At 37.8% G+C, this 25,793-nt stretch overlaps 2 protein-coding genes across 2 annotated transcripts; both read right to left on the minus strand.

Moving 5' to 3' along the window:
- Window positions 1–1,881: 1,881 nt before the first annotated feature.
- Window positions 1,882–10,026, minus strand: LOC140933742 (Golgi-associated plant pathogenesis-related protein 1-like). Its single transcript, XM_073383365.1, has 4 exons — window positions 9,909–10,026; window positions 5,060–5,124; window positions 4,028–4,270; window positions 1,882–2,303 (listed from the first exon to the last, which is right to left on the minus strand). Exons 1-4 carry the CDS (start codon window positions 9,967–9,969, stop codon window positions 2,064–2,066), a joined length of 609 nt encoding a protein of 202 aa, XP_073239466.1. The 5' UTR covers window positions 9,970–10,026; the 3' UTR covers window positions 1,882–2,063.
- A 645-nt stretch (window positions 10,027–10,671) lies between these two features.
- Window positions 10,672–25,026, minus strand: LOC140935846 (cilia- and flagella-associated protein 99-like). The gene is made up of 27 exons (XM_073385423.1): window positions 24,747–25,026; window positions 24,569–24,643; window positions 24,068–24,137; window positions 23,557–23,651; window positions 23,342–23,395; window positions 22,643–22,701; window positions 22,398–22,486; window positions 22,183–22,241; window positions 21,090–21,116; window positions 20,499–20,579; window positions 19,685–19,791; window positions 18,936–18,981; window positions 18,429–18,517; window positions 18,259–18,328; window positions 17,754–17,798; window positions 17,546–17,635; window positions 16,587–16,645; window positions 16,387–16,469; window positions 16,074–16,126; window positions 15,546–15,626; window positions 15,152–15,211; window positions 14,604–14,687; window positions 14,141–14,220; window positions 13,051–13,139; window positions 12,223–12,305; window positions 11,659–11,780; window positions 10,672–10,775 (listed from the first exon to the last, which is right to left on the minus strand). Exons 1-27 carry the CDS (start codon window positions 24,852–24,854, stop codon window positions 10,742–10,744), a joined length of 1,992 nt encoding a protein of 663 aa, XP_073241524.1. The 5' UTR covers window positions 24,855–25,026; the 3' UTR covers window positions 10,672–10,741.
- Between the last annotated feature and the right edge of the window lie 767 nt (window positions 25,027–25,793).

Below are 25,793 nucleotides of genomic sequence, written 5' to 3' on the forward strand. Positions count from 1 at the left end.
CAAGGTAGATAACTTAAAATATCGGACGTAGTGATTGTGACTCTGGAAGCCACAGTAAAGCCTCGGGAAAGGCTAAATAACGTTTGTCCTTCATAGTAAACTTTAGATAGGGAATGGGGAAATTTTACCTTGCGATATCGATTAGTTCTCAGAGTATAAAAATGTATTTAAACATTATATCTATTCCTGGTGTTCTGGTTGTAATGTCAGACTTGGATTGAGTGAATGTTTCAGTAAATATTACCACAACTTTTTAGGGAGTTTTGATTGCACTTACACTAGTACTAGGTCGATAGAAAGTAAGTGCCAAGCTAGTTTAACATGAGAAAAAAACATTAAATTTCAAGTCCAAAAGTGTTCCGAGCTAACACTAGCCAGAAGATTGTATCAATTTTGTGAGAGTAATTTTGAACTGATAATTAGAAATTCTGAAAACAGGAGCGTAGTGTTAGTTTCGTTTCTGTGTTGACATTACAACCATTACACATGAAATAACTGATAAAAAAAATTGTGAAACCTCAACACTTTTTCAAACGACAACTTTTTTGCGTAACTTATTTATTTAAATTCTGTTCTTCGTCTTGAGATGGAATTGTTTCGTCATTAACTTATGCCGTCAGCGATGGTGGTCCCATGACTGCTGCATAAAATAGGTTAGTCAATAGGCCAGTTCCAAGATGACTCGAGCCTCTTTTTCTAAACGAGGGCGAGGGCGAAGTCTTTAAAATGAAAATATTTTTTTTGTTTCCGCTAAAATAAAACCTATTTTCACGTGAAGAGTTTTGCAATTGGCCTCGTTTTGGAACTTGTAAACGGACTATTCTATTGGACCAGCTGCCTGATCATGTGATTTTACTATAAACTTCCAGAGTCCTTTGGGATTATAATTTCCTCCGCAAATGACAACGATTGCCACAGAAACCTCTCGGCTTGCAAAACATAATGATTTAATTTAATAGGGAAAACGGATTCTGGTAGTTATTGTAAATGAAAAGGCCATCATACTTAGAGCTAAGCATTTTTCTGTCAAAAATGAAAATGTCGTTCAGTTGTTTTCTTGAAGCCACTTTTGTATTTTTAATTTGACAAATCATTTTTTTTGCTTTTTACCATTATATTTTTATTACGTTTGGTCATGATTGTCGTTAGATAGAGGTAAAATGTAAAAAGAATATCAATGATAACAGACTCAAAGCCAATATTTTAACACTTGGTGGTTTAACTTTATTTTCAAACATAAATACAGTAATGTGGAAAGAAAAAACTGGAGACGATGTGAATGCTGAAAGCGTTGAATAAAAGAACGAGTAAAGAACATGGTTTACTTTTACTGTCTTCTAAGACTCTTTAAAGGCAACCACTGCACGACTGTTTTCTTTTGGAAACCCACTGTTCGAAGGAGCAAATATTGCCTAGAAAATTCTAAAGCTAGGGCTTGAGAAAGGCTACAAATTTCTGGGTAACTGTTCTACTCGACAAAGATTTTCGGTGCTTTTCTGCAAACTTACCCATCATTTTTCGGACCGGTTGTGTTTCATCTTTTATTACCAAGATATTGCGATTACTGTTAAAATCGGTCCCCTAAACATTTTGGTGTAAACACAAAACGTTCCCCTGAATCATTCTAATGAAAGCATGGCTTCTCCATCCTCTTGAACTTTTTAAAAAACGGATCCATCAGGGTACCCAACAGTTTTGGATGAGACGAAAAATCCAGTACCTAAACTTTCGAGACGACTAAAGTTCCCCTGAGACATCCGAACATATAAATAGTAAAACAGTAAAAAAAAAATGTAGTTTATTTCCAGACCCCCCTCCCCCGACCAACCGCCTATTTACAGGGTCTGGATCCACTATTGATACTTGTATGGGATATTCTCAGGTCGTTTTACCTTTTGCATGGGGAATAATTTAACGAAAAGCCTATTTAAAAAAAAATAGTGAATAAAATACACCTAAGCAGTGGCGGGATCATACAATTAAAAGCTGGTATCCTGGCTACAAATTCGTGCAACTCTTGCTCTTAAAGTCACTTTTAAGTAACATGAAAGTTGTCCACGATTTTAGAAATGCAACCCAAGCAATAACAGCCAGCACGCCACGAACATAGGAGAGAATGATCGGAGCCGCGTAACACCTGCCTCGGTGGGTGCTTGCCAGTCTTTCGGTGGGAGAACATTTTCCTTGAATGATATCTCTCCGACAAAGTTACCGGGCGGAGTATACCGAATCACTATGACAAACCGGCCATCTTGCCTGGTGGCAGAAGCCGCGCCTATTTGCTTCGTCGTTCTCCACACAATCTAAGGATAAGCATAAAATAAGATATTTACATCGTCGTCTTGTGTGAACATTACAAAAAATAGTTTTATTTTTCTTGTTTGTGTTTGCGTATTTTTCTAACCATCACTAATATTTGTATACTTGGTTTGCAACCATGTGAGTAGTATAGTAGTAACCGATTTCTACTTTTTTGCACAGGAATCTCATCAACTTGCACAGGATTACATTGACAGTGATGAGGTCAAAGCCTTTTGTCTTTGTCTCAAATATAATGCGGGAGAAGCTCAGTAAGATAACTTCACGTGCTTTCTAAGGCAGTTTAACCAGTTTGACCGGTTTTAGGTCGTCAAATATCTTGCCTTTTAATTGTTTGACTAAAAACTAATAAAGGTATTTATTGGTTGACTCATGTTGTCGAAGGAATAAGCGCTAAATCGCCTGTGGCTCAAAATGGCTCAGCCGTAATGTCATTTTTTATTATGAAACTTCTATTTTTGCCGCTTTCATCATGCAGGCAACAATTCGTTCCAGTTCAGGGTCACTTATTCTTGGCAAGCACATCTTGCATATTTATACTGGCACAAGCAAACTACCTTTTCCTAGTACTAAACAAAAACAAAATTTAATTATTTTGTTTTTTAGATCACCCTCCGCCGCCACCACCACCACCACATTTCTACTGGTTTCCCTCCTCTACCACCATATTTCTTTTTCTATACAACACAACCACCAGGACCACTACATCTCTATTTTTCCCTCCTCCACCACCACAATTCTTTTCTTCCCTACACCACCACTACCAAATTTTTACTAACTGTTTTCCCTCCTCTACCACCCCATTTTTTTTCATCCACCAGCACCACCACATTTCTTTTTTCTCTGCACCACTACCACCATCACTACAATTCTATTGTTTCCTGTCTTGCGCAAAAAAGGGGAAGTCGGTCCTTTCAGTACTTGACTCACGTGACAAGGAGGCCATGTCGATAAACAAAACAAGCACAATTTCCATGAAAGAAGAGTTAAGTTCCCAGCAGAGGGAAACGCTTTTTCTCTTGCCAACCAACATGGCTGACGTTACGGCAGCCGAAAACCAGCAATTTCCTGCCATAGTCACTATATTTGAATTTGAAACTAAAGCAAAGAAGAAAGATTTGGGGAGAGTACCCCGGGGCCTAAGAAGAGCTGGAAATGGGCACTACAACCCCATTTGTGTTGGTGCTATTTGTATTCTAAGCTATGTCGATTCAACACGATATTGTCAGGGGCTATGAAGCTACTGCCTTTGTTCTAAGAATTCGACAGCTCCGATGAACGTAAACGGATATTTTCATTTAATAAGGATTCATCGGATTAAGCCGTTGCAGGCAGTTGAGACTAAGAGCTGTTGACTAGACGTTTCTGGCCTTTTTCTAGCTAGCTTTTAACAAACAGTAAATACGATAACTTCCTTTCTTATGTTAGTCGCATGTATTATTTGGTAAAATAATTTACGTGAACAGCAGTTATGCGCACTCCTTTGATCAACATTGGGCTACATTTTATCCGAACCACATGTTGTAAGCTTCGACTTGATCCTCATTTCAAATGTTTGAGTTCTGCCCTGCCACAGTTGACGCAAAAGGCTATTTTGCGTCATTTTCGAGACCAACATTAGAAGTGTTTGCGCTTTGTCGAAAACAATTAAAATTAAGGAATACTATCTTCTCTTTCCGAAAATGATTGCCCTGCAGTCTTAACTCACCTGTGTAAAATGTCCTGTTTCCAACGAAAATCCAGGTTTGTTGAAATCATAATCTTTAATCTCATTGTAGAAAGCTTGTGTAGCTGCAGTACATGGCTCATTGGGGACAGCTGTTGACATGTAAAGGTTTTCTCCTTCATTTGGTATGTTAGTCGCATGCTGAAATAGGTTATTGTCTGCTAAGTAACTGGCCCAGACCGCCGCATTCCTGGCAAGGGTTTCATTCCACACCACTGTTTCAACCTGTATATGTCGCGGAAACAAAAATAACAATCTCCATGATTATTGTCTTATTTGAAACTATTCAACAAACTTGATGAAACGTACATCGGACCGATCCATATCTGACTTTGTCGGTGGTAATGGTAGCAATTTTGGGAGAAAACAGAGGGTTTGTTTCCTACATTCTTTTGTGTTTCGAGTTGAGCCGTCCGACCATATTCTCACTTAATGGTTTTCGGTACACAAACGACGGGGGCAGGCGTTTCAGAAAAGCTTCAAATGCAGTAAAGGTTTCGCGAGAGCGCACGTCTCCTCGCGTCACTTATCCCCGTCGAAGCGCATCTAAATTTAGGATTTCTTCTTCTGATGATTTCTTTCGAGTTACCCAACTCTCCCTCGGCCAAATGGAAGAGAAATCCGCATTTTTTAGAGTAATACAGAGTGCGATCTGGGTACGAAATTAGTTTCTGCTGGGCAAATTAGAACCGGCGAATTACCGTTGACAGGAGGAACGGTGTAGGTCAAAAGCCGGATAATAATATGGAACCCAGGAAGTAATCATTATCGTCTCGAATACAGACAAAATCAATCTTAAGTCTGTAGATGTCGTTTGACCTTAAACAAGCACGAGTTAGAAAACGATTTCGATTTATACAATAATCAAATTAAATGATGCATACCTGCTAGCATCTTTTGTTATCAGGCAATAAATTTTGCAATTTATTATCCATGATAATTGGCAAAACCACTTTAATTTGCTCCGGGTAGTGTGTATTTTTCGTAGAGTAAGTCTTTACGACTTTTACTTACCTGATGTTGCTGACGGTAGTCGTTGTGCCATTTCAAGCACTGATCTTTAAACGAGAGAGTGGTTTCTGAAAAAGAAAGTATAAAGAAAGAATTGCTATTAAAGAGGCAATATCATGGGGATTACAGTCGACCCTTTGCTAACGGCCATGAGATTTTGTTCCACCTACTAACCAATACACTTGCTGTTGTTGTCACCTCCAATTAACGGCTATCCTGCAGCATTTCATTGTCTCAAACGAAAAAAAAGCACCCATTGAGAAAGCTCTAACAGTTACATCCCCCGAAATCTAGGAAAATTCATTTTTGCTCAGATCCATTGACACCTCAGTTTTATTGATTTAGCACATGAACTCCAGTAAGGTCGAAATGCCAGAGCGCGATCTAATTGTAGTGGTCGTACGTTTTACGGCTGCATCGGCAATAAATGTTCTTGCTTTAATATTCGTAGGATTGTCGACTGCAAATCAGAAATTTGGCGGTTAGTCTTCCATTGGGCTTTCGAGTGTAGGATAATAAAGCAACAGCCAGGTTTTTTTTGAGGTTGACTGGACAGTTTGTGTCAATGTATAATTACAATTAAAAACAAGTCTTGTCGTTTCTGTCTAAAACCATCGGTCAGATAATTAAAAGTGTTTTGCTCAGGCTGAGAGACTTACGCACTACTAAAATATACATGAGGCTTTATTGTAGAAGAAATCAAACCTAACATGATTCCCTTTTTTAATAACATCACGTGTAGACAGTTTCGTTCCTAATCAAGCCTTCAAGATGAATCCGTCACCAGATTAAAGTGATTTTTAATATTAGGAACCTCTCAACACTTGAAGTGTGAAAAACGAGAGAAAGATGAGAGAACTTTGTGGTTCTAAATAAATATAAGCACCGCATAAAGCTTTTTCACTAACCTGCCACTGCGTTTTGATAGAAAGATACAAATGTGATGCAAATGTTCAAATGTAGAGCGATCTGATACAGCTGCATTTGTGGATGGTTAAAGGCGTTTTAGACGACCCTAACTCTTTGAAAGAAAATTATGATTTTTCAACACTTCGAAACTGTGTTTCCAAAACAATTAAGTGATGAATGACTAACAAAGGAACTGGATGTATGGTAATGTACGGTAATATGTTTTGACAGTGGATCGATGTTTTTTTCCCGCCCATGATATTTAGTCATGTCGTGAATAACATTCTCCAAACTGATCTTTATTTTTATCACCAACTAAGGAAAGTATGTTGGAAAACCAAATTTGTCCAAGAAGTAGAAAGTGTCTTCAAATTGCACACAATAGTTTAGGCAAAAACGAGGTCGTTCATTGCAAAAAATCACATTGTACAAAAAAAGACGACTTCAGAGCTAAGAACAAACCAAAAAAATGAAATTTTTATCAGTTACCTGCTGGTACCTGATGAATATTTTAACGTTCTTTGGTCTAAAGGACTTATTATGTGTAAAAACCAAGAGATGGGAATTTGTTAATTCGTGAAGCATTGTTCGATCCCACGCCTATGAGTTCAATTTTATTTCATTCCTGATTATTTAAAAGTAAACATATTTCAAAATGTTATCACTCCCTGTAAGACGAGTTGAAATCAGTTTACAAGTCGATTAGTTTCAATCAAAACGTTTTTCAATTTTTGCTGTGTGTAAGCTTAGATTTTCCGTTGTGGCTGAAGTTTCCGGAGGGAAACCTATAATTATGTTCGTTCTGCGTTTTCAAAAAGAGTCGAACTATTTTCTGAAGCCAGCAATATATTTAGGACATGCATGAAACAGGATTTTTCTTACAACAACAACCACAAGTCCCAAAAAACAACAACAACAGAATGTCTGTTGTCCCACTGGAGCGAACTGGGATATTTTAGAAACTCAGGAACGATCGCAGTCCTCATGTATTTGTCATCTTTTAAAGAGCCTATGTCACGAGGATATTCCTTTTTTTAGTACAATTACCGACCCACAAAATTCTCCAGAAGAAACACGAAGACGATATCAAACGCATTTCATCAGGGAGCACTAACCATAATTTTTTCTGGTGCTTTTTACCGGCGTGGCATTAAAACTTGAAAAAGTTCGCCCAAATGTTTCAAGTTTCTATCCATGTCGGCCACCCTTGCCATCCGTATAGTCTTAAATATCAAAACTGGACCGTTATTCTTGGAATTCAGTTAATACTAAGACACGTTTTAGCCATGTAGATAGATAGTAAATAGCGCGACTATAGCTCCTTTAAAAAGTTATAAAACCCAGGGAATTAAGTAATGAGGTTTGAGGGAGATGCTAGGAAGGACAAGGAGCTACTAGAGACAAGAAGGGACAATTCCCGCTTTTCCTTAATCCGATGCATTCTCGCCAGTCTCAACTGATTGAAAAAGTGCAGCTGTAGAAATATATGGGGAGAAAAAATGAACGATACTTCGAATAGCCGTAAAAGAGAAAAGAACACATTAACTTGAAAGAAAATAAAATAGTACATTATTGCCCAGGCAACGGATTAGTACTGGAGGCAGTGCCCGCTTCATTATAGTGAAGATTTTTGTACCACTATTGGCATCTTCCGCACCCTACGGTTGATCACGAAATAGTTAATTTTCCAGGAATGAGAAGGAACAACGATCCTTCTTTTGCCTTGTAGGCAAAGTTAATTGTTGAATGAAAATTACTCCATGCACAGCAAAAGATATAACGGACAGTTTCTAAAAAGAAAACAAACAATCATAACAACCGGCTCGTGGCGCGTTTGAAATATAAATGGAAAGAACATGAAACTAATGAGCCTGACTCTCTTTCCTTTTTCTTCCTTTTCATGTTATAATCATCACAAACCTGATCAATCAGTAACCCAGTAACATTTAATGACAGTTAACTGAGAAGAAAATCGCGTTTATTTGTACTTAATATAAAAGTTCTTAAAGCGTGAACTGGCTTCCGTCCTCAGAATTGCCACCTTCCTAGCTCAAAGGGACAAAAACTTGATTCGTCATATAGCGCACAGCTTTTAACAGGCAGATTTAGCAAAGAAAACCAGAATGCAAAAGCGCGCAGAAAGGACTGAATCCAACTCCCGGTGCTCAATTTGCCTCTCTTCTATTGGTCAATTAAGTTTTTAGCATTGCGCATGCCATCTTTCTTTCATCAGGTTGACTTTGCTAAACGGTTGTGACTAGAATGGATACCTCAAAATCAGGTTGGACACCTTATGTTTATTACACAACGCTATACTCTCGGCAGTTAGCCCTTGATGGTGTAGTGGATACGGATATGTATTATACATCAAATGACGCGGGTTGAAGTCCTACATACTACCTACTGTTTTCTTCTGTTTTCTTCCTTCTCTTATTTACTACTTTAAGTTATAAGACCCCTATCATGCATTTTGAATGAAGATGACAATCTGACTTTGGGGTAGCCATTCTAGTCACAACCTTTGCTAAACTGATCTGCTAATGTTTTACACCATAACAACCTCATCTCCATAGCAACACAGGTAAGTACTGTATTGACAAATCTGGTTTTAACTGTCGGCTCACAAAAGCTCGAAAAGCAGTTAACCCGCAACCTCGTTCAACTGTACTTTCCTTTGCTGCAGTCCGCGTGATAGCACAAATTACTTTTGAGTATAAGTGTCTATTAGCTTCTCTTATTTGAGCATATTTATTACCAAGGAGGTTCTTTACTATGCAAACAGATTGTATAAACAAAGTTCCATTAGATTGAGCAGTAATGTATTCTTTTTAATGAGCAAACTTAATGACCTTAATCCCTTAACCCATTATCCCATCATTCCGATAGCCGGCACGATCCGAAAACTGAAAATTCAGACTGTCAAGTCGTTTATTGATTTTGTTGATACAGACACCCACAAATTATCTCTTGGCTTAGATAATTGCTCTTTTTATTTTCTAGTGTTTTGTCTTCTTAGTGTGATCAAAGTCAAAAAAGGGAATAAAGTTATTGCAATCTTTGAAATAGTTGAAGACCAAAAGTATTGATTACTATTGAAAAAAGGTTTTAAATGCTTTTTTGTTGAGGGAATTAAGTCTTGTAGGATCTTGATACCGTCGTCAAAGTTAGCTTTCTCAGTCATACTTTTTCGTAAGAAAGAAAAATTTTCCAATGTTAGTTTATAGGAAAACTGAGTTGTCTTCATTTAGTACATCAACTCTGGCAATTTTCTTTTTAATCTTGCTTTTGATAACTTAATGTTTAGACCGTTTCAAGGTAGGTAGGAGGTTATTGTGTCTTAGCAACTAATGTTAATATTAAGAGCAGAAATCAATAAATGCAGTCATCTTAGTAACTTAACAAATTTTTTTGTATAAATGTACGTGCAGGTTGGTGAATCTAAGTGAGTTTATTGCCCGTGAGCCTTCCTTTTGTGAGAGTGATGGAGCGCAAACAATGTACGAAAATAGGTAAACTAAATGCTTCGAACCACATAAAAATGTGGAGCGAGCTGCAATTGGACGCATGGCTGACAGAGAACACATAACAAATTTTGGGCGAACAATTATAAATTTGCTAATGACCACATGCTCCTATTGCTGATTTAAACTTCGAAGTTTAAGAATCTGACAAGGTTTTCCCTAGTCTGAGATTGCTCCATACTCTTAATTTACTTTCTTCTATCCTTAAGTGAACGGTAAATATATGCTCTGTTAGAAGTGGGGTGTCGATCGTTGCTGCTAGTATTATTGTTTACATAACGTTTGATATGTGAAACTGTTGCTAGGGACCTAGAAGGTATGAATTGGCCAAATTGAAAAATCAAAAATTCCTTGACGTGAAGCTGCGTACTTCTCAAAGGAATAGGAAAAATGATGAAGGAAGGCTATAGGTAAGACAGTACCTGCGCTAACGTGCTGTTGACATGAAAGAAAAATGATCCACGGCGCTAACGTTGAAAACATTTGGCAGTTATACGATGACCACTTTATGAATCTCTCTCCACGAGTCGAAGCGCCTTTGAGCGGGTACTGAAATGCAACATAACGACTATAAAGACACTGCTTGCACGATTTATAAAGCTCTGCTGAGGTTTAAATCTCTCCGGGATCATGTGACCATTCATTAGTCATTGGGGTTTGCAAAGTACAAATTGTCATGCAAATGCTTCACGAACAAAGTCGATCAACGTAACAACCATAGAGACAATGCAGACGGAAATTTGAAAACACGTACACGAGTTAAGCTATTCCAATCTACCTAAAGCCATGAAACCAAAAAGAAACAAACAAACAAACAAACAAAATGTCAAAATGAAACTCAAATGAATCAGACCAAAACGCAATTTTAGCCGAACGAGGCTAAATATACATTATCATACAAATTTTTAATTTATTAGTCTAGTTCGTCGCATGTGAAGATCGACGTTTGTCCCGGAGACGATCTTCAGACGTTCTATCCGTCTGAAGAAGACGGATTGAACGTGTTGGACGATCCAGACTCATTCAGATAAACTTAACTGAGCCAGACGTCGAACTTTTCATGAACTTAACTCACTAAGTTTGGTTCGTCTCATGAAAAGTTCGACGTTTGGCCTAGGCCTATGATTACTGTTGAAATACACTGAATCATATAAAGACAAAAAGTCTGCTTAACAGCTATTGTAGGTTTTATTACTTTTTTTATTTACAGGTGTGTGAAACAAAAAAACATTTTTCTAAAAATTATGATATGTATTTAGGAAGCAATTCTTGCAGTGGTCCGCTGATTTCTAAAAGAAAAAAAAATGTTATTAAACTGTACAATCTCAAGATAATAGAGCTGACGGCTTCTTTTCTCTCTTTTTCTCATTTCAAAAGGGACGGAAATTTGTGTCGAAAATTTTCCAAGCTCTAAAAAGCAATTGGGCATAAATAAAAAAACATGATATATGTGACAAATTCAAGCAAAACAGCAATAAACTTTCGTGACAATGGAGCACTGAAAGTGCCGTAAATGTAACATCATCCCGTAATTCGATATTTTAAGTTTATACGCTTAGCTCAGAGTTCCAAGAAATATCACTGATGATAACGAGATAAATTCTCACTTGCGACGTTGTCTCGCTACAGTCTCATGAAGGTAAGGATGATATAATAAGGAGGAATTTCAAGCTGATCACTGATAAGGCGATGTTACACGAGACGATTTGCAACGACGATTTTCAGCCCTGCACACCGTGGCAATGTTGGAACAATGTTGCAACCATCCGAAACAATGTCGCAACAATGCTGTAATACTGTGTTGCGCTAAAAATCTAGGGGCTTATATTTGGGGAAAAAAGGAGTATCGGCCTGTGTGGACGATCCTGAAGACTTATTGTCTAGTTTGCCCGAGAAATCAGACAATATTTCGCGACGCCATCACTGGTTTTCCTGCGAAAAGACGCCTGAGACGCGTCACTATCCAGATCCGGGTAGTGCTTCTGATTGGTTGAAAATCTGCTTTAACCAATCAGAAGCACTACACAGATCTGAGTAGTGAAGCGTCATCAGTATGGAATTTCTGTGCTCGTTCCTCAGACGTCATTTGGCGGGGAAACCAGCGGTGGCGTCGCGAAACGTCGGTTTTGTTCTCAGGCTAATGTCTAGTTTGTATTTTTTCCCTCTTCTTACTTTAGCGTGGTGACGGGTCTGACTCCTGCAGAGTTTCTAGTAGCCAGTCCTTCGCTTCGAAGTTTAGCTGCTTTTTCACGAGTTTGTTCAAGTTCTCTCCATCTCATCTTTTCAAGAGCCGCCTGAAATAAAACCACCGTCATTGTTAGAAGCGCAAAGATAAAACACAGACAACGATTTACAAAGATAAACACTGCAACGATAATGCAGAAAGTTAAAAGATAATTAAGTAAGCAGTGAAAAGGAATTCTTAAAGTTCATGACGAGGTAACCGTGGGTCTCGTCTCACAGCACTTTCACTTTGTCTTATCAGGATCTTGTGGGACGTAAAAGAACCCACGCCACTGGCCGAAAAGAGTAGGTAACGTACACCCGGTTGTGCTGCCAACCTTCACACATCATTCACATAATGGGTTGGGTGGGTACAGTAAGCTCACAAATGGACTAATAGCGGCTGTCAGTGGCGCCTTTGTATGCTGACGTCCGAGCTTACTATTAACATGTTAAGACAATTGTCTGGCGTACGACAAGTGTTAGTATACAAGTGAGCAATTAGCCACCAACCTTTTCTGTTTGCAAAGTTTTTTGTCGCCTGGCAGAGCTCTTTTTGGGCAGCACGGCCAGCTTCTCAGTTTCCTTTTTACGTTCTATAAAAAAAAAACAAAACAAAACAAAAAACAAAATAAAATAAATGACATAGATCAGTAAATTTCATAACATGTTAATAAAACCTGTTTGTAACAGGAAACATTCTCAATTAAAATCTCCTCAAGCCCCATTTACACCGAAGCTTAAACATGTTTAACATCTGTTTAGTTAAACACGGTTAAATTTGTGTTCTTCATAAAAGCTTTTTACTGTACTTTTATTGATGGCAACTTTAGGGCCATCAGTTTTAACATGTTAAAGTTCACTTGAATTCTGTGTAAAAGCCTGTGTACTAGTTTTCCGTTAGTCTTTTTCATTTTTAAACCCTAGTTTAATTAACCATGTTTAGTTGGTGTGAATAGTGTTAGTTTAAATAATCAATAATAATTTCAACACATAGTGTTAATCAAACAAAGTATAATAAATACATATGCGCCATTGACCAAGCTTGTTCGGTCAAGATGGCTGTATATTGGCCATGTTTATTCACCGACACGAAGTCGGGGTCAATAAAAACGCAAAAAAGAACAACACCAATATCCAGCCATCTTGACAAAACAAGCCTGGTCAATAAATGATTTATTGTATGGCCAAAAAGAGAACTTTTTCTAACGGGACCAACGCGGGAAATCCCGAGCGGGCCCGCTTGAGTAGCCAATCAAAACGCAGCAGTCGCTTTAACTTACCCGGTCACGGATTCAGCCATATAACAAATCTCTTGATCAAAGCTCAGAGGTAACCTACCTGCTTTCTTGGCCTCTAGTTTTTCTTGTAATTCTTGCAGTTTTGGATCTTTCACTTCGGTTTTCACAGGGCGCCTCTTTTGTTCAAGCCTATCAAACACAAATAGTTATGCCCTGTTTTTCTCTTCTTTCACTATCTACGGCTCCACAATACACTATACCAGCCAGACAGCTTTTCGACTCAACATGAAAAGCGATTCGGTACAGTTTGAACGTCAACGGCGCAGAACTGGAACAAGTTGTTCACACGCATCGAACATAGTACCATGCAGAGCGGTTGGCCTAGAAGGTCTGGTGTACTTGATCTCAGTTCTCACCTCTGAATATCTACTTCCGTCTCAGTGGGTACTAGTCCTAGCTCCTACTCATTTACTTCCGCTACGGTCCAAATACCTGTTCACACTAAGACGAAATAGCAGAAACCTACCTTATTATAGGAAATTAACGCTCCATGAAATTAACGCAAATCGTTAAAATTCGCGTTAATTTAAGTCGCGTTAATTTTGTTGAGCGTTAATTTTCGCGACGTTAATTAAGTGCAGCGTTAATTTCCGCGCTCTTAATTTCCAGTATTTTAACTCCAATTTTGAAACCTGTCCAGACATTTTTGACATTTCTTTCCCTTTACCCTTTATTTTTCATCTTTCACAAAAGCTAAGGCGAAGGTTTACGATATTCAGAGTTCATCTTCATCGTTGTCGCTCTCAGAAGTGATGTCAGCTCAGCTTTGAATTTTTTTGGATCTAGTGTTGAAATAAATTTGTCCCAGTTGTCACCACCAACTGTGTCGCGTTAATTTCCTATACCTTAATTTCATGGAGCGTTAATTTCCTATAATAAGGTATCCGATATGAGACGTTCCACTTTCAAGATTGGCGCTGCGCAGCTTCGCTCCGTGAAAGAAATCGCGCCGAAATCACCGTTCTTATGTATGAACAGATGCTCTATCCGCTTTGGTTTTATTGTCTGCGTAAGAGCGAGCTAACCGGTATAGTGTAAACAAACATGCGTATTTTTAGCCGATTGTTATCTTGACGTTGTCGTTGCCGTCGCCGTTTTCGTTACTTAAGCTTGCTAATGTAGCCACTTACTGGACGGCTGCCTCCTTTCCCTTCTGTGCTCGATGTTTGGCGATGGTTTCCAGAGTGTCCATAAGATGCTGATCTTTTTCCTTTTGAGAATTCCAAAGACAAATTAAACAAGGCATAAACACCTGTAACGCGGGGCAGTCTTTCGGTTTTGCATGCGTAGTGTTGTTTTGCATGGGTAGTGTTGTTTTGCAGCTCTGTCAATTTTCAATAGCTTCGCCCGTTCACGGTTGTTTAGTTCATTTCGTTGAGGATAACAAGTTTTCAAAACCCCACAATTTCGATCTGTTTTAAAATTTTTTAAGGGTTGTCCATCCGTGACCACTTTTGAATTTGCTATGTTCTTTACACCTTCTTTTAATGTTTTCATCGATTATTTTTGTTTCACTCAGTTTAGTGGTAGTTCTTTCTGTTAGAATTTTGATAAATGTCGTGACGCAGCTCTTTTAACGCCTTCACTACTTACCACTTTGGATTTGAGAATGCTATCTCTCTTGTCCTCTTCTTCTTCCTTTTCTGCGATTTTAAGTAAAGCCAGCCTCTCCCGTAACTAAAAAGCAAGGTTGAAGCAAACTTCTCAGCAATATTTTGGACAAAATTTCGAAAAATGGGTGAAAACATGCTGACTTCCGGACAACAAACATACAAACAAGTAAACAAGCTAAGCTTTTTCATGGCAGGAAACCTTAGTAACTGCACTGTTCTTGATCTTCCACAGTGGTAAGAAAATGAGAGAATTTCGGAGAAAAATAGTAAGAGCACAAAGCCAAACGTCATAACCAACTGCTAAAAAAGCGTCTAGCGTTAAAATAAAGAGTTTGAGTGGGCTGAACGCCAGACTTAAAATTCCACGGCTAACGTTAAAATTAATGCGTTTGTCCTCAGACTGCTGACCGGTAGTCTACTATCCGGTGGTATTCCTGAAACTACTAGTTTAATGAAAGGCACTTTTTAACAAAAGTTTTTCACAGAAAAATGACGTGAACTCTACTTTCTAATTTCTAACGGCCTCACCTCCGCGACGGACATTTCACTAAGAAGACCAGCTCCTGAACTTTCCGTGAGATCTACATGCTATTTGAACAAAAATAAAAAGCGTTACTTCACGAAAAACTATAGCAACGAAACAACAGTTTTCTGTAGGGGATACAAGCCATTGCTGCAAAAGAACATGTGAGTAAATGAGTTAAGGGTGACTAACATTTAATTTCTCCTTACAATGTCGCAGCCTGATCAATCATAAAGTTAATGCCGGAAAATAAAGGCAATGAACGCCGAGTCAAAAAGGTCTTATTGCGGTTAATTAAAAAAAAATGATGAAACACTAGCTTAAACATTACAGTTTATCAGACGAACTGATTTAGAGTTAATGACTTAGGGATTAATATGCAAATAATAAGGAAGGTACCTTAAACCTGATTACAGGCACACTTTCTATGGCTCGTATCTTGGCGATCAACGCCACTCGTTGCCTCATTTCTTCCTCAGCCTACAGAATACAAACTCCTCAATCAAAAACGTTACACAGTTAAATACTGAAAAGCAGTCAAAAGAAATTGTATTTTAATTTTTATCATTCTCCGCTGATTTACTCCTGACCACCTCGCTGTATAAACTGAACGTTCCATGAGTCATTGAGATTACGAAGCTTTTTAATCTCTTTTGCAATCACAGGTTTATGACTGGGCGTTAGCTGACAGCGTTTATTCAGTAACCCTCTTGGGAGGTTAGCTTTTGATAAGGATCTAAATATTACAGCCCCCATCTCCTCGCTTGTAACCCTCCTTCTCTTGGTTGAGAAAAATTACGCTGAATTTACTATCAATCCTTTCTTTTTTTTTAAATGGGTCTTTTTTTGGAAAAGTCTAGCAACATCCACCGCATCCTTTAATCCGCAGAAAGGAAAGGTAAAATGCGGTAAAAAAGATAACGTTACCTCTTCCAACGCTTTCCGCATCAGTTCTTGGCTTTCCTTGCTGACTTCTTGAACTAGAAGAAAAAAAGACGAAAAAAATTCAGTAACGCCAATGAAAATATGGAACAGTTAAAGCAACAAAACAACGCCAAACTGGACGATGAAGTAAAAGGTGAGTAAGTAGCAACTTGAAGTGATCAGAATTGGTGTAAACCATCATTAAAACAAGGCACTAAAACATCTGTTCGTCCATGTAATATGATCAAGAACTCCAATAAAATATCATACGAAAACCTTGTACACCGATGTAAGAATTCTACGAAAAACTCCTTACCAAGTTTTTGCTTGTATTCTTGAAGTTTTCTTCGAGCTTCTTTAGTGTTTTCATGCTCCATCATAGTTTGCTCAACAAGTTTTCTGCAATTGAAAAAAAAAATTAAACTTTTGGCACGGCCTGAGACACAGCAGGTTAAAACTGACGCCTTGATAATACCGGTCAAAGACTTCAGTTAAATCAGTACAGGCAGCACAAACCTCATTTCTTCCCCTTCTTTTGACTTTTTCTCCAGATGCTTCTGCATCATCTCTTTGGTCTGTGAACAAAATCATTATTAAACTTTAACCCTCTCATTCTTGTGAAGTGGTTCTATCTTTTAAATCTGTGTACAAAATCCAAAAAAAAATCCAAAATCCAAAATGAAACCTTTACAGCAGTACTTTCACATGGTACTATTTGTTTAGAATGTAGTTCTATCTTTTGATTCTGAGGATGAAATCCTATGGTGTTACCATTCAAATGAAACCTCTTCAGTAGTACTTTCACATGGTACAATTAAATTAGTATGTAGTTCTAACTTTTGAGTCTGTGGATGAAATCCTATGGTGTTACCATTCAAATGAAACCTCTTCAGCAGTACTTTCACATGGCACTAATTATTTAGTATGTAGTTCTAACTTTTGAGTCTGTGGATAAAATCCTATGGTGTTACCATTCAAATGAAACCTCTTCAGCAGTACTTTCACATGGTACTAATTATTTAGTATGTAGTTCTAACTTTTGAGTCTGTGGATGAAATCCTATGGTGTTACCATTCAAATGAAACCTCTTCAGCAGTACTTTCACATGGTACAATTAAATTAGTATGTAGTTCAAACTATTAGGTCTGATGATGAAATCCTATGGTCAGGTGATCATTCAAATGAAGCTCTTTGGTCGTACGTTCACAGGGTGTCAGCTGTTTTTCAGCATTTTACAAAAATGAAATTTGGAAAATTTGTTGAATTTTGACTTTGGCCCCTTTTGAGAGCGAAAGCAAAGATAGCGCACTCCGGCGCCTCCCATCAACGTTTCCAGGGTTTTAATCCCTGGAAATTAAAGGAGGATTCAAGAGCTTGCACGCAGGCTACTTGTTCATGGTTTTGCTAGTCTTGAAAATAATTTGGGAAGGAGTTTTCTCCGCCTAAACCCCCACTTTTAGTTGTTTTCTCTTTACCTCTTCTTTCATTTCCATAACTCGCTGTTGATTTTCCTTGATCATGGTTTGTCTGGCTAATATCGCCTCTTCATAGCTCAATTTTCCCTCCTTAGAAAAATAAAAAAAGAAGACAGATTACAATGGAAAACCAAAGAGAGCATGGTTCAGTCATGGCCATGCAAACAGTCTTGGAAACAAAATCGAAAAACTTGTTTCAATTACTTACTAATCTTCGTCTCTCTATTTCTGCCAGCTTTTCGTCCAGATCTTTCTGCAATAAAAGAACAACAACGACAACAAAATAAATACGTGTAAAAAGTAAAACGAATAAGTAAACAAGGATAAAAAGACAGCGTCTTCCTAAGTGTATTTTAACTCCCATTTTTCAGCATAAAAAACACACATGGAATCAGCTCGATGGTTCGCTATTCGGGTGTTTAAGTAATGACGATGACGACAGTGGCGAAAACGTCTGTTAAATAGTGAATTTATGCTGTTTCAAGATTTATCGCGGTCGTTCTGTGCCGTCTAATTTGTCAATTGTTGGTGAAATTTTATGGAGTTCACTTCTAAATAAAGGACCGTATCTATGTTCACTTCCTCAACAAAACGCAAGATTAGGCAGTTTTACTTCGTGGTCGTGCAGCAATGGCAAAGAAATGTACAAAAACGCATGATGCACGTGCAAAGTTTCCAATAGTCTACAATATATATTTTTAATACTTAAATACCTTTCTTGTAGTTTCTTGCCATTTTAAGAACTCGGAGGCATCTCTTCCACCCTTTTCATACTCCAGCAGTCTGCAAGAAAAAAAATTAAATTGTTGGGATAAAACGCCTTCAAACACACACAACAAAGCAAACAACCAACGCAAAGTTAAATTGAAGAGAAAAGGTTTACTTTTTTAATTCCTCTTCTTCCTTCTTTTGAAACAGTGCTCCTTCTCTCATGATTGTAGCGGCATTTAACTTGATCGGAATGTTTCCGCCCTGAGAAACAAAAAGAATGATTCCTTACCGTCATAGTCGAAGATAACAATTTTACAAATGAGATGAGCGCGCGGAAGAAAAGAAAGAAAACTTCTGACTAGTGCTAAAGTTCTCTATATCGCAATCCGGCTTATCTCATTAAAAGTAGTGTAAAATTAAATCCTGCTGCGATGTTCTGTTGTTCAAAGCTGAGGCTTCAGCTCGTAGTGCCAGGAGAAGTCATGCCTTAACAATTTAAGGTCACGCAATGGCATTTAACAAGCGATTTTCACAATGGCAAATGTGTCCAATGGTCCTCGCTTTAGTTTATCCTCCGTGTCGTTGCTACTTACAGTGTATGTGTTTTGATACTCTCAATAAAACAGAGGTATTACTGGTAACTACAACATAGAGTCAATAAAAATCAGTGATATCTCACCGTAGTTGAAGGCATTTCCTGTGCTTTCGCTTTATTAAACTGTAACCTGCAAAGAAAGATAGAAACACTAGTCGGAAAGATCTACCATACACCTAAATACGGCGCTCACGCACTGGACGATCACACGACGGAGTTCTGGTCGAAATAAAGAAGGATTATTCAGGTATCCTATCATATCCCGCGCAAAATTTTCAATCGATTTCGTCGAAATCTTTCGCTTCTACAGTAAAAACACATGTATTTTTGCTCTGAGCCCATATATTCATAAGTGATTATTACTGTATTTACTCGATTAAACGCCGCCTTCGAACAAACGTCGCACACAGTCAAACGAATGCGGCGTTCATGCGAGGATTATAACAAGAAACTCAATGCAACTTGGTTACCTACACCTTTAGACAATTACGACTCTCTCTCAGCAAAAAAGCAAGACATGGGAACTCTAACATTAACTTAAATATCCTTCTTCTTTTAGGCCGCGATGAGAGGCGGCTGTATTCGCTGGCTACTTTGTATAAAGTGTATTCACATGAACAAATGACCGTCAGTTATTCAAGAGATGTGATTCTGAAATAAACGCCGCCTTTGAATAGACGCCGCGCGCATAGAAAACGCTAAGGGATGTAGCAAATACATGTAACAAGAAACTCAGTTGTGGATAGTGTTTGCCTAAACTTTTTCAACCTACCCAACATACTTTAGCCGCTTTCACATTCTGTACAAAAGACCAGCTAGCTTTAGTTACTTACTTGGAGTTTTCTTCATCGATAATTTTTCTCATTCTTCTTTTAGCTTTGTCTGATTTCTCGGCGCTGGCACAAGCTGGCTGGCGAGCAGATGACCTAATCAGTTCCTCCTGCGGTAAAAAGACAAATAATAGGTGCAAAAATGAAACGTTTGAGCCTTGAGCATAATGCCCTCCAAAGTGTGAACTTTGAGGTAGCATTTAACAGGAGTGACAAAGCTGATTTGATACAATGTAGTTTCTGTTTCGTTAGTAAATTTTAACAGACACGCCCTTGCCCGTTCTCTGCTCTCCCTTTTAAAAAGCTTATTTCAGAGCCTGGCCTGTCCCAGGCATTCAGGGACGGTGCAAATCAACGTGACCAAGAAATTACAGCTAGGTGATTCCGTTTTTTTCCTTCCGCTCTCCATTTGGCGCCACTATTCACTATCTGAACTCCTGGAACAGGCCATTCAGAGCCCAAACAAACAAGAATCATCCACGTCCCCCTTGAGCTTGAACCCTGTATTCTGCTTTAGAGATCAGAAAATTCTTAATCTAACTGGCAATAACGGATTTACTTTCTTATTAGGCAATTTAGGATACCCATTTAGGACTTAAAGTCAACTTGCTTTATAAATTATAAATTGTAAGGATTAGGACAACCGGGTCACTGAGCTTTTGAATCTTTCTACTTTTTCCTGACCACGGTAAACCCGTTTGAAATTTCATTATTGATTGCTCCAATATTACTCTTTCATAAACTTTTATAATTTTTTGACAAAGGGAATGATCACTTTGCAGAAAGAGGAACGACCTTCATTCCTGTTTCACTTTACCTCTGCTCTACGTCTATTTTCTTCCCGGATTTTAGCAATGACGTCTTCTTCAACTGGTGCTCGGTATGTGCTTTGAGGAACCTATTTTAGCCACAAACAAAATAGAAGTAAGTTTTAGTAAAAAAGTGTCTCTGAAATCACCAACGTGAGATTAAATGGCTTAATTCAGTTTAAGTTTGAAAATTAAACCGATAATAAGAGTTTAAGTTTGAAAATTAAACCGATAATAAGAGTCTTGTCTGGCGGGGGTGACTCTTTTGTGAAAGGGGCGGTGATATTGAGCAGAAAATTGGAATTATCATAAGTCTAATCTGGGCATGACTCAAGTAGCTTCATTTGACCCCTAAAAGATTAGGTTCAAACAGAAGCCAAATAAGTTTTACTGAACAGTAACTTTATTGGAGTTCTTCTCCCAAACCAGGGAAAAAAATGATCTACTTAAACTTAATTCTTGTCTCCTTTGTGTACACAATATTATTGATATTTGGGTTCTCACAAAATGCTGCTCCCTAGGGAGGGGTGCTGTGTCATGTACCAACTAATGACCCAAAATTACTGCAGTAATGATGTACAATGTATTTTACTACTTACTGGCTTTAGCTTCTTTAATTTTGGTATCTGAAAAAGAGGAAACCAATTTTGGTAAATTAAGGACATCAGTAAAAATAGGCAGATTTGGGAAAAATTTAGAAGGGGAGATGGGTGGGGTTGCCCCCTCTCATTGGGGTTAAGTGGCCTCTGATGGAAAATTTCGCGGCCCTAAAAATGTATTTCAGTTTGCGGTAGTTGAACCTCTCTACAATGACCACCTTGGGGACAGCAGAAAGTGACCATTGTAGAGATGTTGAAACAAGAGTGAGAGTATGGACTGTCTGCCAAAAAATGGCTGTTGTAGAGAGGTGGCCTTTAGTGAAAGTTTGACTGTATAATTGCGAGTAACCAGGGAAAGAAATTTAGCCTCAAGGCTGACTCACATCTGCTCTGTTTAGATTGTATGTTTGTTTTATTAAACAAAGCTTATTATCTAGTCTGAAATGTCATTTGTTTCTTTGCAACAGCCCCCCGCCCCTCCCAAATGGGCAGCAAGGTGAGAGATACATCTGAATTTACAGCACTATAATGCTGTCCTGTGTCATCACAGACTTTCGCAAAAAAAGGTAAGTCAATGCTGATTGGTGTAGAATACAAACCAATGTTACCTGTAGCTTAAACTATGGAACCTTAAACATGGAGAATTGTCCAAATCAGTCAAGATAATTGTTTAGGTGCTGATAAAGTCCATTTTGAAAAGCACACTCATGTCCCTCATGGCCCCCAACTAGATATTTATGCATAATTGCATAAATTATTCTGTGACGACACGGGATGGTATTTAAAATGCTGGGTCATTTAGTTGTCTCTCTCACCTTGCCAACCATTGGGGAAGGGAGGGTGGGGAGAGGGGACAAATGACGTTTCAGACTATTCATTATCTCACTTGAAAAAAATATTTTCTGTTTAATAGCAAGTGACACTTTCATCCATGTTGACTAGATGGTAATGTCCCCTTAATTTACCAATATTGGTATAGTCAGACAGAGCATTTGGGAGGATGCAATCAAAGAGCAGCCTGTTAAGGAGTATAGCTGGTCACTCACAGACAGTGTGTCAGGCTTTGAACAAGATTTGTTTTTGACGTGCTTACCTTTTCAGGCATAGGAACACTCCTTGGTCTGGGCTTTGTTAAGTTAAAAGGTTTAGGCTCTGAAACAGATGACATGATTGGGTTATGTTATTAATAAATTTAAGAAATCAGATATAAAATGTCTGAGTGTTTAACTCATATGTAACTGATGAGTTAAGAATAAACTTGACCCATAATACCATAATAAATAAGCATCATTATCTTCAAACACTAACCTGTTGCTGGTTTTGGTCTACGTGGCTTCTGCTTGTTTGCTAATTTATCTCCTAATTCAGCCACCAGATCAAGCAACTCAGGCATCCACCTAAATAATGAAGTTAACATTCCTATAATCACCAAACATGTTTATGCATTTTGACTACAAAATTAGACCGACAACCATTGTCCAAAGACAGTAACTTTGTCAACATTCTTGTTTGTTAATCCATACTAGTGTGACCTTCTTAAATCTCTCACTCACCTCAACAATGGAGATACCAGAGTTGTTTGGACATAGCTGTGTTCATAGTGTTTACACCACTACCAAAATGATAACAATAAAAAAATTGAATGATATTCAACTTAAAATCCATAATATTATTTATTGTAAAAAATCTGATAAGCCATGAAGGGATGCATGAAAAAAATCCTAAGTGATTTCTCATCATGCATGGAATAAACTACTTCAAATTTTATACCAAAGTGTATTTGCCTGTGAAATAGAAGGAAAAATTATTTAACTTAACATTAAGACTCAGTTGAAGTTTGCAACACCTCTGTATGTAATTATTACATGCAGTGGTGTTGCAAACTTCATCACTGTTAGTCCACGTTGTTTGATGTGTCAAATCTTGCCAAATTTTTTCTGCAGATTAATCCCAAAGGACTGTATCAAAGTGCAATCTTGAAAAGAAAAGAAGATTTAAGATGTGTTTACGTCCTCCAAAAAGCATGAAATTAGGCATTTTCACAAGTAAAAAACAGACTTCATTCATTTACTGCCCAACAGACCTTTTATTTTTCGTATGAATTTCTACTAGTAACTAGAGGAGAATTCCATGAAATATATTTATTAGACGTGACCATCTCTCCAGCTTTGTAATGTTTAAATAGGTTTATAAATATGGTAGTAACGTGTACGTACTGAATTAAATAAACAATTATTTAATATTATTTTTACCTCATTTTTCATCCAAGTTTTGATGTTCTCTTCATTGAAAAAGAATGAAAAAAACTGGGTAACAGAAAAAAGAAAATATTTATGAAATTACTTAGTTGTACTACATGAATTAAGAATTACCATACATGTTTCTACTTCGGACATTGTAGTACATAAGGCAAAAAAAGTCAATGTTTTCTGTATTAGAAAAGGCAACAAATACTATGATGACTCACTCTATGCATCTTGTTTGCTTCATGGCTCAAGACAAATTTTCTGAAATGTGCAATCCCTAATTCATCAATTCTGTAGAGTGCCAAGTATGCCAATACTGAAACAAAAGGTGTAAGTGAGATTTTAACTGTATTATTCCAGTTAAATATGATGAATTTGTGATAAAATATTTTTTCAACACCAGGGCCCAGTTGTTCGACCCGGGTTTCTCTTTCTTGTGTTCAAAAGCATTTTCTCAGATAATTTTCTCTGTTATATTTAGAGCTTTCAAACATCAACTTGTAGACAAAAAGAATTAAAACTGAGATGCTTTTTAAGCTTTCAAATCTGAATTCAAATCTCGCACTAACCCTGGGTTATCTTAACCCGGCTTTGAACAACTTGGCGCTGTAGTGTAGTTTCCATAGTGCTAAGTGTGATCGCAGCCAAATAATGTCTAGGCATTTTGAAACAACTTTTTCAATAGGTATTTGATATGAATACTTTCAATATATATAAAAGTACTGCCCTAACCTGTGTACACATTTCTTTCAGAACGAAGTGAAGTCTTTCCTACCTCGGCATAAAATGCATCTACAACAACCTAAATGAAAATCACATCAAAACACAAATATAAAAGGTGTGGTTACTTACAACCAAGTTTAAATCACCCGGAATTTAAAATACAACAATAAAAATGACAGAAACAGGCATGGTGGCTTGATTCTTGGGTTGCATGATCACTTCCAACATCTCAGTTGAGGTTTTGTTGACCAGGTGACTGATAACATCCAAATTGAAAATATGAAAATTTGGACATAGTTTCATCCCGAGTAATTTCTCTACTGTTGTTACCGCCAGGTCTTATGTATGACCTACTATACTTAATACAGAATAGTACTTCTTTTCAAAGCTCATAGAAAATGATTTACTTACCGCAAGTGTACATGTATATAGCAGGTACATGTGGCATTCAGACAGAACCAACATTTTTAAACATTTTTAGAGTATAAAACTAAAATAATTCATACAGACCTTCATAATGCTGCTGTACTGCACACATCCTGAGAAAACCTCTGTTATGAATGATTCGTCGCTTTCTTCAAGCCCCTAATTTTTTAAAATTATATACAATGTATAAGACTTACATTCTAATTGTGTTTTTTTTTCCTGTAATGGTACCACTAAATTAAAAGGAGAAAATTTTACTTACTTGCTTAGTCGCTAAACAAGAATTCAGATGTTCCAAAACGCCATGAATCCTCGGGTTGAAAGAGTCTAATATCTCGACACAGCAGCTTAACAAATGTTTATGGTTCATGTCGATTAATTTGTATACACTTTCTGCGAAAACACCCTATCAAAAGTTTGCTTTACTTCTTCGTCGCTCAATGTTGCAGTAATCCAAAGGATCGTTCACCAGTTTAAATGCACCGAACAAAAGAATTCACTGATTCACAGGTAGAAATGCTCACTGGTGGACGCCATGTTGTTTGTGTAAAAAATGTTTTACCAAGCAACAGACTCGTACCAGTCTCCGTCAGCGGCGAATGTTTCAGACAGCGGTTCAACCTGACAGCGAATGCGTGCATCATATATGTTGATTAATACGTCCTCACCACAGTTTACAACACAAAACCAAAGACATGGGGCACTCACACGTCACATTCCATTAGATTACTTTGAACATGGAGTGTGTTTTTCCTTGAAGCATAAAAACATAACAGAAAGACAAAGTTGTCTTTTTTTCCCTTTCGTAAACGGTCGCTGCCATTTTTAAGATTAGAAAATTTTTGACCTGTTATTGTGAGCCGAGTTATTAAAAAGAAATAAAATCGCAACCCAAATTCAAACCCGGACCTCGCTTATTAATCCAGGGAATATATTAGGCTCTATATTTTTGCCCCCTTTTAATAGCCTGAAGCCCCGTGCAAACGGACGCAACATTGTTGGCCAACAACTCCCAGCCAGTTGTTGGATGTTACATGTTGCGTCCGTTTGCACGCCCTGTTGCATGTTGTTGTATGCTGTTACGTGTTGTTGAGCAAAGTTTGAAACCGGTCAAACTTTTCAGCCAACAACTCCCAACATTTCTTTTGTTCCGTGATCGCCGAAGCGTAGCGCAACAATGTTGGATCCGTCTGCACAGCTCTTCCAACATTGCTGGGGCCACGCACGCTCATTACGCATGGTTTACAAAGACTTATGAGTTGTATCCTTCCTACGATGCACTGCAGGTCCCAGCATTGTTGAGAGTTGT

The sequence above is a fragment of the Porites lutea genome, chromosome 4, assembly GCF_958299795.1.
Source record: "Porites lutea chromosome 4, jaPorLute2.1, whole genome shotgun sequence".
In the NCBI taxonomy this organism is placed as follows: Eukaryota; Metazoa; Cnidaria; class Anthozoa; order Scleractinia; family Poritidae; genus Porites; species Porites lutea.